This window comes from Denticeps clupeoides, chromosome 4 (genome assembly GCF_900700375.1).
Source record: "Denticeps clupeoides chromosome 4, fDenClu1.1, whole genome shotgun sequence".
In the NCBI taxonomy this organism is placed as follows: Eukaryota; Metazoa; Chordata; class Actinopteri; order Clupeiformes; family Denticipitidae; genus Denticeps; species Denticeps clupeoides.
The window spans coordinates 20,650,200-20,666,232 of NC_041710.1; the positions used below are offsets into that span (position 1 = coordinate 20,650,200).

Below are 16,033 nucleotides of genomic sequence, written 5' to 3' on the forward strand. Positions count from 1 at the left end.
TCCATCCTACATACATCACATTTCTTTTTAACTTTCACGTAAATGGTCAAAAAAGCTTTTATGTGGGCAAATAAACTTGAATAATGCCTAGTCAAGAATGTTCTGTGGAAATCCCCACTCCATTAACTTCCCTTCCCCCCAACACCTTTGGGTCTCTGCTAGGACCAAAATCTCTGCTCTTACTCTTCTCACGCAGTGTAACCGCACGGTGTGCTTTAGCACTGTGTACAGAGGTGGGGAAAGCGGCTGTGTGTGGGGGTGGAGGTGTGTGTGTGTATGCTCCCTCTTCAATGGATGCTTTGTGGGGCCAGCGTCTATAAAGGTAGCCAGGACCTTCCAGTCGCCCTGCACAGGGCCGAGCCTCTCCTTCATCTACCCTTCCTCCCCTGAAACTCTCTATCCTTCTTCAACCATGCGTGGATTTGCCGGGGCAGTGCTGCTGCTGGCGTGCTACGTCTGGACAACCCACTGCCAGGTCCAGAGCAGCCAGGCAAGCCCCCCGAACGATCAAAGCCAGGGCAAGGGCAACAGCATACCAAGCAGCACCACCGACCACGGCAGGCAGCGCATCATCTGGGACGAGCCCATCAAGTTCGACACAAAGGCCAAAGTCGGCTGCAGCATGGTCGTGTCTGGACAGAACAATTTCACCAAGCTGCGTGTCACCTGCAAGAACAAGGGCAAGTCCTACTGGTGCGACTTCCTTGGCAAGCCAAACCTGTGCCGGGCATACAACAAGAACCCCCGCCACTACTTTACCCAGATCATGTGGGAGATGCGCAAACTCCAGAACGCCTGCCAGGGTCCTCGTGTCTACAAGCCCACCATGTGCAAGAACGCCATCGACGAGGTCCAGATGGTCTTCCACAGCTCCTGGCCCAAAGTAAGCATCTCTCAAACGGATCAGCAGCACCAACAGCAAGCTGTGCCAGTGGCCACCACCAAGCCTGAGCAGAAGCCCCAGGCAGCAAAGCCGGTGAAGCTCCAGCCGTCCAGACCTGTTGCCAAGCCCGGCCAGCCCAACCCGCCCGCACAACCGAAGAAGTCCATAGCCAAGCCCAAGAGCACAACAGTCAGACCCACAACACCAAGTGAGGCCCAGTCCACCAAGCTGGCCGAGGAGTACTGCTGGAAGAGCTTCCAAGGCGTCTGTGCGTACTTAATCAGCTGGTTCCAGAACTAACAATAGGTGAGGAATTTCACGTTCATGCCAATCATCCAGACAACGATTATATACGTAGTGAAGTTTTGTCATGTAGCTTGTAACCCTTGATTTTTATTGGTATACTTCTATCTTTTTCCGTATAATTCAGCAGACTACTTGCAACAGGTAAGAAGAGGCTGTGACTGATTCATTCTTAATGTGATACCAGACCATGAAGAATGTGTCTTCTCAAGAAAATAAGACTGAAACACAGATGAATGCAGATGATCCTGTTTTAATTTGTGACATCTACTTTAGCAGACCAATTTCTGATCTTGATGTTTCCTTCTGAAAATGAAAAAATGTTTTTTTTCTTTTTAATGTTATTGACTATTTCTATTTAAAAATACAAGAAATCTCATTGGTTGAATAAAGTGTTTGTTCCTCAGAACTTTCTGTAATTATGACTGCTGCCGTTCTTTTTCCTGATAAAAAGTTATGGAATTTTATTTATCTGTTAAGATTCGTTTAACGAGCATACTAGCATACTAGAACAGCTCTGGTGGGGGTGAAGGGCATATACACATATATGGCATTTGTGATGCATATTTTAAGCGAGAAAATAATTAAACATATTAAATTTTAATGATACAAAATCACAATTATCTTCATATTTCGAACTGCAACAAATGGATAAAAATAAAATACACTTAAATTATTATTCATTTTCTAAAGCCACAGGTAGCCGCAGTGTAAGGTTAAAAGAGCCACAGGTTGGTGAGCCCTGAACTAGAATAAATGTTTTACTGGCTGACACAAAAAATACAAATGAGCAGCAGGTGGCGCTGGTGGCGCCATTTGAGTGGGAATTCACCGTCTCACAAGGCAGGTAAAGCAGATTAAGTGTTGTCACTTGCCTTGAAACACCGCATCGGTGCCCGCTTGAAAGCATACACCCTGGAGAATAAGCACCTTATGAGAATGTGAAACAAGACTCCTTCACAAACACTCACAACCACACACAAAACATGCCAGATTAACATCAGATTGACATTTCAGACACACACAAAACATTTCACGTGTGGCAAAAACCTCAATCAATAGGACAGGGCTACTAAACAATGAATGCATGATGTGACATTGTCATGGCTTCTGGATCCACTGATTCTTTTACTCATTCGTCTCCACCAAAGGACTCATTCGAAGCCACCAAAGGAAAGGGAATGTATTTGTCATTGAGATACACAGCAAGCACAGCACACAGTGAACACAACAAAATGTGTCCTCTGCATTTAACCCATAACCCCTTGGGCAGCCATGAAAGGCGTCAGTTTAAATCACCATCAATAAAACTTATTACCGTTGTGTCCTTGACACATGCCGTTAAAATAAATGTCACATTGCACAATAAAATCCATTGTGCTACATTTGATAAGGGAAGAAGGAGGGCGTTCTTGCAATGAGATGAATGGACTTTTTCAGTTTTTAGGTTTTAATAGTGTTGGAGACGGCATGGGCTTCACATCTGAAAATGTGTGAGATGAACAGGCACCAGTTCTGTGGAATACAAGTAGGAAGTAAGGGTCTCTGTTATGTAAAAACTCAGCCAAAGCTGGGTCATGCAACCCAAGGATGATTTGGGTAAATTATCCATAATGACTGGAAGGGGCAGAATACACTCGACCTAATAGAGTTGAGCACTGCAATCTGTTCTGAACACAATAGTAGGTTTCAAGGCGCAAACACTTCTGTTGTGTGTTCATCATGGGATGCCTGCATTATGTTGGCACCCTACAGTATATACAGCATGGCTTAAACTCCTTTTATAATTATTTCTGCCACGAGCAACCCCACATGCCCACAAGACCATTCATTAAACCACTCTGAGCACACCCCACATTCCACACGTCACCATGACAACAGCTACGTGGAGATAGCTGCAGGAGATATTCAATTATAAAGGCTTCACAACAAATCGATGAAACAATCACAACACGATTTGAAAGTGTACCGTATTACAAGGCGACCTTCATGTCCCAGTCACGTCACGTCGCCGGGACAACGCAGCTCCGCCCCCCGCAGGCTCTTTCATTCATCCGCTGCAGTAGGACGATGCGCGCGATGTGGGCGTGTCGGGCGCGGTATAAATGCGCAGGTACACAGACTGCCACCCTCCCGAAGTGGACTTCAAGCCATTGGTAAGACAAGAAAATTGTAAAAAAAAAAAAAACGTATAAATGTAACCTCACAAAATGGGGGGAAATTAACAATTTTTTATATGTATATATCAAGATTTAGTTTTATTATTAGTTTAATTAAGATCACCTATTTGTTAGTTAATTCGATTAAATTGACGGGGTTCGTGTCACTTTTCAGCGCGGCCATGTCGCACCTCGGGACTTTGGCGCTGCTGCTGGTCGTGGCGCTGGCCGCTGCGTCGTCCGGCGGGAAAGGCAGAAGGGGCGGAAAGCTCGGGGTTCGAGGAGACTTTGTGGCCGGCAAATTCTCCACCAAGGACAAGATGAGATGTGCATGGCGCGCGTCCGGCGATGACGTGTACAATCTGACCCTGACCTGTTCCAAGGACGGCGCCGCTCGCGTCACGTGCGCGTTCACGGGCAGGCCGGGCGCCTGCGCCGGTTACGCGCGCAACGCCGACGCGTACTGGAGGCAAGTCGAGCGCGCGCTGAAGAAGCGCGAGGCGCCGTGCCGGGAACCGCGCGCGCCGATTCGCGCGGGCATGTGCAAGCGCGCGCCCGGGAACGCCCACTTCAGGCGCGCGCCCGACGGCGCAGAAGACGCGAAATCCACCGAGGGCCAGGGTCGCAAAGCTACGCGGAGGACAGGGACGGTCACCGTGGCCGCCTCCACGTGCACGCGCACCGACCACAGCCAGCAGGCGCGGGAGAAATGCGGCGAGGCGTGGGCCAGTCTGTGCAACATGCTCTTCACATTGGTACAAAGCACCGACTGCTGAGGGCGAAATACCGCGGAGACTCTGCCCGAATTACTATTACTAAAAAACTTTTTAACTTTTTAACTAACTTGTCCAAAACAGGTTGTATTGTGCCAGAACAAGTTCGTGTATTATGCACATGAAATCATATATCTTGAGAAAAGATGTCACTTTTCTTGTGCTCACAAGAAGAATTACTTTATTTCTTTCCCTCGAGATAAATAAAGGCACCGTAAACTCACGCTGTAGGCCGAATTGTAGGCCGACATGGTCCTGGGTACGCCTGTCCAGTCTATCTGGAGATTAGATATGATCTCCAAGGACCTCAGACACACAAAGACAACATATAATATAGAGAGTCAAGTTGTATTTTTACCCCGGAAAGAAGTAAGATGAAATTCTAGCTGCGCATGGAAGCAGCTTCAATAATTTGTGTGTGAACTTCACTCTGTGGTACACTCTATGGCATCTGTAAAAATCCAATTATAAGATATTAATGCAACTACTGTGATTAAAAAGAGCAAGTTCTATACCTCTCCAGTTTGTAATTTTCTGCCTTAGGCCTAACTTTGCTCTCAGGGACACCCTTATGTTCATGCTGAAACCTAAATAAATATATTTTTTATTTATTTACTTGCAGTGTGTAATGACCCTCTTACATAATAAATTCGATTTTTTATTATTCGTAGTAACTTTGTGAACTTTATTGACATTCGCTAGTACGACAATGGGTGCATAACTGAACGAAACAGTGTTTTTTCCGGGTTCAATATTCCGACCTGAAAGCTGGGCATTTGCTGCATGTGTGCGATCTTACCAGTGGTAGTAGAAGTTGTGTAGCCTAACATGCCTGGCAAATGAAGCAGGAGAAACTGAATGTGTGTAGGAATAAATAACAAGAGATTAAAGAGATGAAAAAAAAAATCATCCTTATATAAATCAAAATGTGTCATTCAGAAAATTCATGATTTGAGAGGTGTCTTGGTTATGCTGTCTGTTTTATTATGAATGGCTGGACCTTAAATGCCGACAGACACTGGAAGCTCTCCTTTGTCTGAATATGTTTTCTCTGCATTTTACTCAAAGTCTTGACTGAAGGCTTCTATCCCAAAAGGCTGTTGACAGTCCACACTCCACAAGTTTGCTCCTTGGTGAAAGGAAGAACAAGTCCTATAATGAACTAGAATGCGGCTTTTGTTCCAGTGAAAAGCGACGAAGGTTTGAAACGATAAGGGTAAATGGCAGGATCGGAAAACGATGTGGTAATAAATCTCCAAGCACGTTCTGCTTCCTTTATCTTTAATTTAACCCGTGTCTCTCAGCAGAGCTTTTTCCGGGACAAGTCTGCACATGCAAGGATCGTGTGATCCACCCCGCTAACCCAGCATTCCCCCAACAACATTGTTCCAGCAAGACCTTTCCTCTAATCAACACACTTTAGTCGGATTTCTACACATTCTTTTAAAGACAAACGTCCCTCCAGCATTATTTTTTATCTCCGGTAAACTCCTCTGTGAACGTCTCCCGGCTGCAAACAACGTAAGCAGATTTATGCCCATTAATAATTAAGGAGTGGAGTGAAACAAAGGCACACCCGCAGGGTTCCATTAGAGCATCTTTGCGGCAAACACGTCTCCTTCATAATTTATAATGCATGTGCATCAGACCGCGGTCATGGTAACGGTGACAATAAGCTTCTTTCTGCATGATCAAATAAAAAAAGATTACCAGTTCTAGTTTGAAATCAGGCATTCTCTTATGGCTTAGACTAGAAGTGATTATCAAACTGACAGTTAGCGGTTCGCACCTTTTCAGGGTATGACAGTGAGACGTAGCAGCAGGAGTAAAGGGTGGCAGTGGGAGTGAGACGTTGGTGCGTTTAATGTCCCATTCACTTGTTAATAATTGGCTCTCATGCATTACAGGCCAAAAGTTTGGACACACCTTCTCATTCAATGTGCTTTCTTTATTTTCATGACCATTTACGTTGGTAGATTCTCACTGAAGGCATCAAAACTATGAATGAACACATGTGGGGTTATGTACTTAACAAAAAAAGGTGAAATAACTGAAAACATGTTTTATATTCTAGTTTCTTCTAAATAGCCGCCCTTTGCTCTGATTACTGCTTTGCACACTCTTGGCATTCTCTCGATGAGCTTCAAGAGGTCGTCACCTGAAATGGTTTTCCAACAGTCTTGAAGGAGTTCCCAGAGGTGTTTAGCACTTGTTGGCCCCTTTGCCTTCACTCTGCGGTCCAGCTCACCCCAAACCATCTTGACGGGGTTCAGGTCCGGTGACTGTGGAGTTCAGGTCTCTACTTTTTGTTAAGTACATAACTCCACATGTGTTCATTCATAGACTTGATGCTTTCAGTGAGAATGAATTTTTCAAAACACATTGAATGAGAAGGTGTGTCCAAAGTTTTGGCCTGTACTGTATAACCAAAGTGTTATTTCCCAGTCCTCTCAGGCAGATCTGAAGGCAGCCTTAACGTCGCAGTGGTGTGTGTGAACTTTTCATTTTAAATTTGCGGGAATGAAAATAGCAAAAACTAAAAAAGTGAATATTCCTTGGGAATGGTTACATGTTAAGACACACTCTGCTGTGGACGGGACTGAAAGGCTTTCAAGCTGAGTGCTGGTGAACCAATCTTTTTCGCATTTTTTTTTGTCTTTATTGTGTTTCATAGAACTGCTGGTGAATCAACTGTATTCAGCTGAGTCACACACTCTTTCTTCAGCTTCAAATTCCTCCCCTCCCACAGAGCTAACATGAAATGGCACCAAGTTCTCAGGGTGGTGCATTATAAAGATCCAGGGAGGCAGACGGGAGAACCTACGGTGCTGCGTGGGACCTGCACCGTCCTGAAGGGAGGAAGCTCTTTTGTGGATCCGGACTCAATGTCAGGGTTTTGTGTGTCACTGACAATAGAGCCGTTTCTGTTATGTGTATACAACAATCACACACCAAGAAATAAACACCAGGAAGTAGAAAGAGATTACCATGGGCCTTTTTGATTGGAGGACTTTCTGCATCATGTCATCCACAAAGCCAATAACGGTGGAAAATGATTGTAGTAACTGCCTTCGTACCATGATAAGCCAACCGTCAAAGACATGCCACCACATCAGCTAATGGATTTCGGTATGTAGTTCGTGAATTCTTTTATTTTAGAACGGTCCGTTGTTAACATTGATGTCGCAAGATGTGCCCTTGATTCTTCCACAAACCTTTCTTCCCGAACATTTTTCAACTTATTGCATGGTGAGCCCAAGAGAAGTGCTGCAATGTAAAGAACAGACATTGTGGGTGCAGTATTGGGTGCCATGAAACTTTTTAGCTATCATAAGAAAACAGACACGTTGGACACGAGCTACATGAACCGAATTTAATTACTTACTCATTTCAAAGAATTAAACTTACATCACAGAACATATCCTAAAAAAAAAAATGTTACATGCCTGTGCACATGAAGATCAGAAACTCAGACCCCCCCAGGCAAGGAGGAAACAGGAACAGACTGATCAGCACCGAGCAATGGAGTCTTTCAACACTCCATTCACACTAAACCCACCATCATACAACATAAACATACTACACACAGGCGCATGAAAGAAAATCCTCGAGCACACACACACATTCCAGGGCCACCCCCATGCCCTTTATGTAGGGGAAGCATGCATTGTTATGTGGGCGGGCTTGGTGGTATTGTTTTTCTGTGTGGTTTGAGGTGGTCTGACTTTCCCTCCTTCTACTCTGCCACTCCTATTGGCCAAGCCCCTTTGCCCTGAGGTTCTCTTATTGGTTAGGCCACTGCCACTTTGGCACTTTCATTAGCTGGAGGTCAGACTACAACGGAAGATATTGACGATAATAAGACATTGCAATCAAATTATTTTCACAGATGAATTAAGGCCAACTACATTATGCCCTGCCCACACAGCACACTGGCAGATAATATGCAGAAATATAACAGTATGTTATATTGACATAAAAGCAGTTCTCTTGCAGTTCATTCATAGACATTGGTTACACCAAATACACTATTTTAATCTTAAATGTTAACCTTTAAACTTAATTTTGTGAGAAGCGAATTTGCACCTAAACTTAAACTTCCACCTAAACCAAAAACCCTAATATCATATAATCATGTTACATTACAACATGCAGGTATTTGGCTATATTATCAATAATCCACTAGACACCATTCGTTCTTCATTTGCGATGTCTAAATAGTGACACAGGACAAAGACTACAAACTCTGCTGTCCTCTGGTGGACACACCCTGTTATTGCAAAGAAACTCAACCATCCATCCACCTTTCACATGTTTAAGTAATGTTCCAGCTATCCATAACTAAACATATTTAAAGAATTGGACATTTCCAAATAAAGGGATAATTTACAAACCTATCAGCACTGCAGTTACAGACATAAAGCTCTAGACACCCTTCACCCTTTCATCTGCAGTGACTGTGGATTTTAACAAGAAATCATCAGGTAAGAATGCTCTGGTTTCAACGTGTCAGCTTGGTGTATCCAGTGTTGTACATTTTTCTTTAGTTTGTACATATGCATACTTGTTCATTTTTATTTAAAAGTGTGAAACACTGCAGCATCTCGGTGACACAATGAAATGTGTCCTATGCTTTTAACCCATCACACTTGTGAGCAGTGGGCAGCCCTGACAGGCGCCAGGGGAGCTGCGTGTGGGGACGGTGCTTTGCTCAGTGGCACCTCAGTGGCGAACCGCCAGCTTCTGATTATGGGTCCACTTCCTTACCCCCTAGGTAACCTCTGCCCAGACATATTAAACATATGTTTATAGTTTTTGTCACACCGCTGCTTCACTCATATGCACCTGTGTACTGGTGTCATGTGATGTGACAACAAAAAAAAGATTTGATTGATCTAATTAAGGACCACACCTGCGTTAGGATGCATAGAACATCATATATATGTTTAACAGTAATGTAGAACTCATGCGCAGCATACAGGAAATCATGCTGTATTCCAAGGATAAAAGATGGGAAAATACATATCAGGAAATAAAAAATGTTTTCTATCCCATTCACTAAATTTTCAGGCTCATTTTTAATGTCACCTTGCGTTAAAGAAATGAGTTCACAGTGCTGTGCAGAATGGTCTGCTCAAACAGACAAAAAAAATGCACCTGCATGACACAGTCATCAGCAAACATGTTTATTGAATATGTAATGAGTTCTTAATGGCCTGAGTGCACACGTGACTTTTAGAAACATGGATTCTCCTGTAGCACCTGTAATCTTCATAAATTCACCATGAGTTGAAAATATGCCTACTTTTGCCTTCAATTAAAAAAAAAAACATGTAAGCATGCACATTGTTTTAAGTGTGAAATAAGCATGTGATTAACATGTAGCTTTGACTATTGACTATTAGTGAATATAATATAAATATTCTGTCAACAAAATTAACGTAACAATGAGTGAACAGTTAATAACAACATATCTGTTACATAAAAACTCATCGCTGGGTTACAGAGGTGTTCCTCATAAAACACCACGAGGGCTTAGTCTTCCCCTCCACAAAGCAGGAGCAGGCATTTCCGGTAATCACCTGAGGTATCACCCTGTAACACACACACACAAAATAAGCTGCCAAAATGCCCTGTATTATGTTTTCATTTCAACATTTAATTTATTATGATCAATTTCACAATACGTTAAACAAAAAAGCTCACCTTAATCATTGCATGTAAAGAGGTGGCAAACATTCTTCGGAACTCCTTGCGGATATCCAGCATGTCTACCTCGCTTCGGGTCACCATGATCCGGATCAGGGTTTCGTCATCTGTACCAGCTCCCTGTGGAATATCATAGACAATTGAAGATTACAAAAAAGATCTCTCACATTACATGTTGATGTTTATGTGAACAGCTTTACCATACCTTCATGGAATGGTAGAGACACTCCGCAAAATATGCTGGGACACTTCTTGCACATTTTACTGTGTACATAAAGGCATGTTACAGATTGTATATTATTGCATCATAACCATGCATTTAGGTGATTAGTGAGTTGTGTTTTAGACACCTCAGTACTCAAAACTAGATCATACAGTAAGAGAGAATAAAATCAAGGTTGTCATTTGGGGAAAAAATGGTCTTGGTGTGTGTGTGCTTCTTACCCACAGCCAGCAGAATTTTCTCCAGACTCCCCGAAGTCTCTCTCTGGATGCTCTCCTCAATTTCAAAGCCTGAGAGCTTCATATATGCAGCAAAGACTAAAGGAAACACAAATTTCTTTTTAATTTTAAATTACATTTTTATTTTTTTAATATATATATATATTTATTTTTGTTTATTTAATGAACTTTTAAAAGGTAAAGATCCACATGAATAGTAAGTAGTCAAAGCTTTTCAACTAACAAAAATACAAGGATGAATAATATATCCAGATTTGATTAATTAGTTAACTAAAACCTCATTATCACTGTTTATATTATCAGTGAAAAAAATGTCTCTACCTCTGTCACAATAAGTATTATCCAACATTAAAAATTATGTTAGATAATAATGTTATGCATATTATGGGGTGCCTTGTCTGACCTCTTTGCAGATGAGCAGCACTGCGGTTGCCCAGGATGGTGATGAATTGTTCCTCATCGGTTCCAAATTTCTGCTCTCCAGCGGCAAACAGGGCCTGAAACATGCAAAACAGTTTTATGTCCTGTCTCATTCTAACACAATCACTTTATCACACACACACACACACACACGTTCAACAAACACAGATTGTACCTTGGCATCACTTTCAATGGTTCCCTCCTGAACACCTTGTTGTCTACTCGCCTGTGATTAAAAAGTATTGAAAAACTGTATAGTTAACAGTTCGTTCAGGCTGCTGGTTTACTGATTAAATGAGGCCTGACCTGCAGAAGAATCACCAGCATCCTCCGGAAATGACCTCCTGTGTCTCCAGTCACATCATGTTCCAGATCATGATCATACACTTAACACAGAAAACACCAATAAATTGGTCAATATGGAGGAGAATCACGTTTTTCCTACAGTCTCTCAGTTAAACTAAATGAGCTGAATGAAAACATCCAGTCCTACTGTTCTTGTATGTTGCAATTATTTCCTTCACTTGATCTGGTGTCCTGGAAGCCAGGATCTCAATCAGCACCTTCTCATCAGTCCCAGCTCCCTGAAAAGGCCAAACGTGCCTATTTGAGTAGTTTGCTTGCAAGAGACATGAGAGTTTGTGTAGTTTGTTTCTGTACCCACCTTGATGGCATGTCTAAGTAGCTCTGCATCGTATGCTATGGGGGCCGTCATTAAACCCACAATGAGAGACTCAAACTTCCCCCCCAGCTCAGACTTCAGATGATCCACCAGATCCTGTCAGAAAGAGAGACAGCAGACATCATGATCAAGTTTTTTCATTACTACATTCATAGGTTAAGCCAGTTGATTTCATGTGGATCTGAAGGGTGCATTTGTTCCCTTTTCTCAATCGTGTTCTGCAATAACACTGGTTCTTAAAGTTGTAAAAGCAAAGAGGACACAGCAGATAGCTGGCAGCACGAGGACTGCAGCAGGAGAAATGAGAATGAGATGAAGCAATAGAAATGATTCACAAAAGACAGAGATAAACAGAAGAGACAACTGACAGTGGCAACAGAGCTGTTTAAATGTATTTACATGCATGTAGTACAGATTTCACAGTAAAACAAGTATAAGAAGTTTTAAGGATTCTATAATTGTAAGGCAATGTGTAACCTTAAGGATGCAACTTTTCACATTTCACTCTATTGGATAAAGCTGGCAATATAACACCATGCAAATATACTGTAGATTACATGAACTCCAAAGAGTCCAAGGAGGAACATTAAGACATTGCAGTATTTACTCAGATAAGAGCCCTATACAGCCCAGTACAACCAGACTGTGATTCACTCCTGAGTGGACATGTTGGTCATCAATATGAGGGGGTGGCCAATGTTCTACTACTACATTATTTCACAATAAAAATGGGAGGGAAATATGTGAAAGAAGATTTGCATCTGTGTCTTCAGCTCTAGTCTGACATTACCTTGCCAAACAGAGTCTTGTAAGCAGCCTTGATTTGCTGCCTCTGGACATTGCTGCGAGCTGTCAACAGCTTCATAATGGTATCCTCATCAGTGCCTAAAAGTATATTTACAAAACAGAAATGGAGGTTACCAGCAACGGTTTCACAGCTATGAAGATGTGAGCCACATTAGCCAATCACATGACAAAAGATTTCACAACTGAAAATGAACAGATGAAGTCAGGAATAAAGGAAGTATCGACAAAGGAAATACTTATGTGCTCATCGTAAACCACATCTCTAGGTGCTTTTGTGTGTCAGTCTTTGGAGAGGCACACTCACCCAGACCCTTCATGGCTTTTTGAAGGGCATTTGCATCATCGTTGGCGTTGAAGGCACCATAGGGCTTCACTGTTCCTCTGAAAGCCTGGAAGTAAGAATGGGAGAAGCATACACAATTCATTTTAATACTGCAAGTATTCCTAACCCCCTCACCATAAAAAAGTAAAATACTTTAAATTGGTACTCTGTGTGTAGTTTCTGAGAATATTGGTGATGAAGGTTGGAATTCCCCCAAATGGAAAAAATAAATATATATGACATTCATGAAAAAAATGAGGAACATACTGATGACACATTGTTTCTGCCTTCAATAAATCTATTAAGCATGTTTGCAGATATGGTGTAGACTAAGCACAGAGAACAGACCTTTTATTGCCTCCTCAAGTAACATTTTGCCCTGGAAATAAATGAGTTACACTCCCAGGATCTTTGTTTAAAAGATTACACCAGGATGTACATATGGCATTATGATATCTGGCACACAATGGCTGCTCATTAGTTCACAGATGGCCTCCAGGGTGTGGGTAATCATCATTGTTTTCACACATAACTTATTAAAACACCAGGATATATGAGCCTACCAACGTAGTCTTGAGCACAGAACGTGAAACGTCATAAAATCCCCAAGGAGTGTCTGTTTACATGGAGCAACACAGCAGTGCCACCAAATCAAAAGGAATTTGGTTTTTAAGGAGTCTTCTTTCCATACAAACGAATTAAAGCAGTAAGAAACATCGACTATGGCTGGTGCAATACATGGTACTGATTTAAATGCTTAATAGAGTTATGGTCCATTTTGATGGATGCTTCACTTAAGCGTCCATCGCTTAAGTGAAGTAAAATTCCAGCCTGACGCAGGAATGTGACATGGAATGATTAAATCCACCATTACCAAAAAATTTCAAATATTTCTGGCTGTCCATGCAAATCACCACGTGTGCACAGATCAACAATATCTGCATCTGTATGTGTTGTTTGTATCCCAAATCACGCGCTCCCAAACTCAATTTCCATCAAGATTCCACCCATTACACCTATGTTACGACAACATTCAGGAAACATAACTATGCAGGGCGACTGAATAAGTGTTGTTTATGGCAGAACTAAAACAAATACTTGAAATTGTGAACCTCACTCTCCGGCACACAAACCATTGTGGCAAGGTATTCATCTCTGGATGTGCAAGACATCATTTACGCATTTCAGCAAACGTAATCATTCCATGAACAGTCCTGCTAAATAGGCTGTATTCAGAGGCCATGTAGAGATGCCACTGGATGTACTCCTGGGACCTCAGGTTGTAACAGTTCAACAGTTGTTGTGTAAAAACTAATTCAGAAAATGGCTGAGCGTTAATGATAAAACGTGATGAAAAAGTATGTCAACTTAAGCAGACATGGGAGCAAAGGGTGAAGCGTCGAGAATGTGATGACCTAGCCCTCCCTCCTCCCTACACACACACACACAGATCAAACACTCCCTTAATCACTCAAGCTATTGTACACACATTCAAATTCAAGTAGAAGAGGACGCCATCTTGTCCGTTGTTGGAGGCTGTGTTAGACTTGAAACTTAAACAACGGCTCAGGGTGTGTTCGGACTGGATGAAAAAAATACGGAAAGCAGGAGAAGCCAAGAGTTAAAAAAAAAAAAAAAAAAAAGACAGAGAGAGAGAGAGAGAGAGAGAGAGAGAGATAGGTCGGGCAAGAGAGAGAGAGAGAGAGAAAGACCCACCCTACCGGGCAATATGCCCACACACATGAGTCACAGGCCGCAGACACACATCTTTCGGCCTGAAACAAGATGACAGCACTTCTCCGCTTCACCGACACAACCCGAATAGACGTAAAACTCTGTTACTCCTTCCGCAGCTGTTCTTTATGGACTGTTTTTTCGAAGCTGCTCACGTAAATTATGTAACACCGTTTCACGCGTATACGTGGAGATAGATGAAATCTGCACCAGAAACAACATAAACACGTGAAAAACATTTATGAAAGCGACTGCAGGGAGTATCTTGCTGCGATGAGAGCCTGGTGTGGGCGTTGCCTGGTTACAGACCAGCGTAGTATCGACGGTACATTTCACTCATTCTTTTCAGCTCAAACACTTACATTCACCCTAAGTACAAATGCTAATCGCCATGACCAAGAGAAAGTATGACTTTAGGATCACTGCGAGAAGTGAACTTACCATTATCAGACAGTTCGCGCAGTTTGACGTCAAGGACTCTAAACGAAGAAAAACAAAGTTTTAGTTAAAATGACACGATATATGGTTTCCACACAAACCTGAACAAAGCAACATCTTCCCCTCGTTTCTGTTGGCAGGAAGAGAAAACGACGGAGCGCTTACTCGTCACTGTGCACAGGTACTTTCTGTTTACTTCCTACCTGTTTGAAGTTACAAGTGAGTAAAAACCGGGGACACAGACGCCAGAACCCGGAGCCCAGAAGCAGAAGAGCTCGCCGACTGCACGTACAGTGAGGACCAGCAGCAGGAGGAAACGAGGCAGGAGTGGGAGAGGAATAAACTTCGTTGTACTGCGAGCCACACCCTTATGAGAAAATCACGGTGTCTGGAATTCTGGGAAATGTATTCTCTTTTTTTCACTCTTCCTGTTAGCCACTCTTCATGTAACAATGTGCCATGTTTTACTATGCGTGGGCCTGTTCCACTCTCAAAAACATGATTCAACCTTTAGCATCTGCATTGTGTGAACACTGAATATGCTTGAAACATTTCTAATGATAGATCCCGATGCATTTTTGTGGGAGATGAATTGATTCTGGCAGCAATCATACACACACCCCTGAGGAGCACTGGTGTTCAGAGTCACTGAGAATGATGTGATGTTGCCCAGTCTGACAACCTGGCTCAAACAGGTTCAGAAGTTCCCGTCCAGCTTCAAGGTTACAAAGGTATTATATGTTGAACTGTAATCCATAAACAGCATCCTCACATATGTAGCATTTTTTTCCAGGTGGGATATGGCATTGTGGAGTCAGGGATATAGCATCATTGGTGGATCGCAAATTGCATGGGATCCGTTGTCTCAGGTAGTGGTGAAAATATTAAGACTCTGAATCTGCCTTTCAAAGCATTTGCTTACAATGGGGGGTCTCAGCAACTTTTTGCAAGTCACTTAAAATTGTGGCTGTTGAGGATTCGGCTAAAGAGATAATGATGGCTGATTTGATGCAGTCAGATACTGCATCAGATACAGATCGACAGAAAGAATACATTCGTATTTTTAGTGCTTCTAAACATAATTTGGACAAATGTGTGAGACAGGGGATCATCCCTTAATGAAGCAGCGTGCATATAGAGCCTCAAATGACAAAATAGCTGAGTTACTGGTTAAATCAATTAATGTATAGGCAAAAAAATGGTCACTTTTTGGGCCAGTCCCGTAATCGGAAGGTCGCCGGTTCGAATCCCCACACACAGCCCACTGCTCACCAAGGGTGATGGGTTAAAAGCAGAGACCACATTTCATTGTGTGCACTGTGTGCTGTGCTTGTTGTGTAT

General features: G+C 42.5%; 3 protein-coding genes across 3 annotated transcripts; 2 read left to right on the top strand and 1 right to left on the bottom strand.

Moving 5' to 3' along the window:
• The first annotated feature begins 412 nt into the window (after nucleotides 1-412).
• LOC114787846 (fibroblast growth factor-binding protein 2-like) lies at nucleotides 413-1,183 on the top strand. The gene has a single exon (XM_028975740.1). It carries the CDS (start codon nucleotides 413-415, stop codon nucleotides 1,181-1,183), a length of 771 nt encoding a protein of 256 aa, XP_028831573.1.
• A 2,074-nt stretch (nucleotides 1,184-3,257) lies between these two features.
• LOC114789053 (fibroblast growth factor-binding protein 1-like) lies at nucleotides 3,258-4,784 on the top strand. The gene is made up of 2 exons (XM_028978115.1): nucleotides 3,258-3,342; nucleotides 3,521-4,784. The coding sequence occupies exons 1-2, from the start codon at nucleotides 3,266-3,268 to the stop codon at nucleotides 4,119-4,121; spliced, it is 678 nt and encodes a 225-aa protein (XP_028833948.1). The 5' UTR covers nucleotides 3,258-3,265; the 3' UTR covers nucleotides 4,122-4,784.
• Nucleotides 4,785-9,290: 4,506 nt separating this feature from the next.
• LOC114787693 (annexin A5-like) lies at nucleotides 9,291-15,059 on the bottom strand. Its single transcript, XM_028975496.1, has 13 exons — nucleotides 14,896-15,059; nucleotides 14,696-14,733; nucleotides 12,503-12,587; nucleotides 12,182-12,276; nucleotides 11,374-11,487; nucleotides 11,203-11,293; nucleotides 11,016-11,095; nucleotides 10,885-10,935; nucleotides 10,693-10,786; nucleotides 10,272-10,367; nucleotides 10,033-10,091; nucleotides 9,825-9,947; nucleotides 9,291-9,713 (listed from the first exon to the last, which is right to left on the bottom strand). The coding sequence occupies exons 2-13, from the start codon at nucleotides 14,696-14,698 to the stop codon at nucleotides 9,654-9,656; spliced, it is 951 nt and encodes a 316-aa protein (XP_028831329.1). The 5' UTR covers nucleotides 14,699-14,733; nucleotides 14,896-15,059; the 3' UTR covers nucleotides 9,291-9,653.
• Nucleotides 15,060-16,033: the final 974 nt, after the last annotated feature.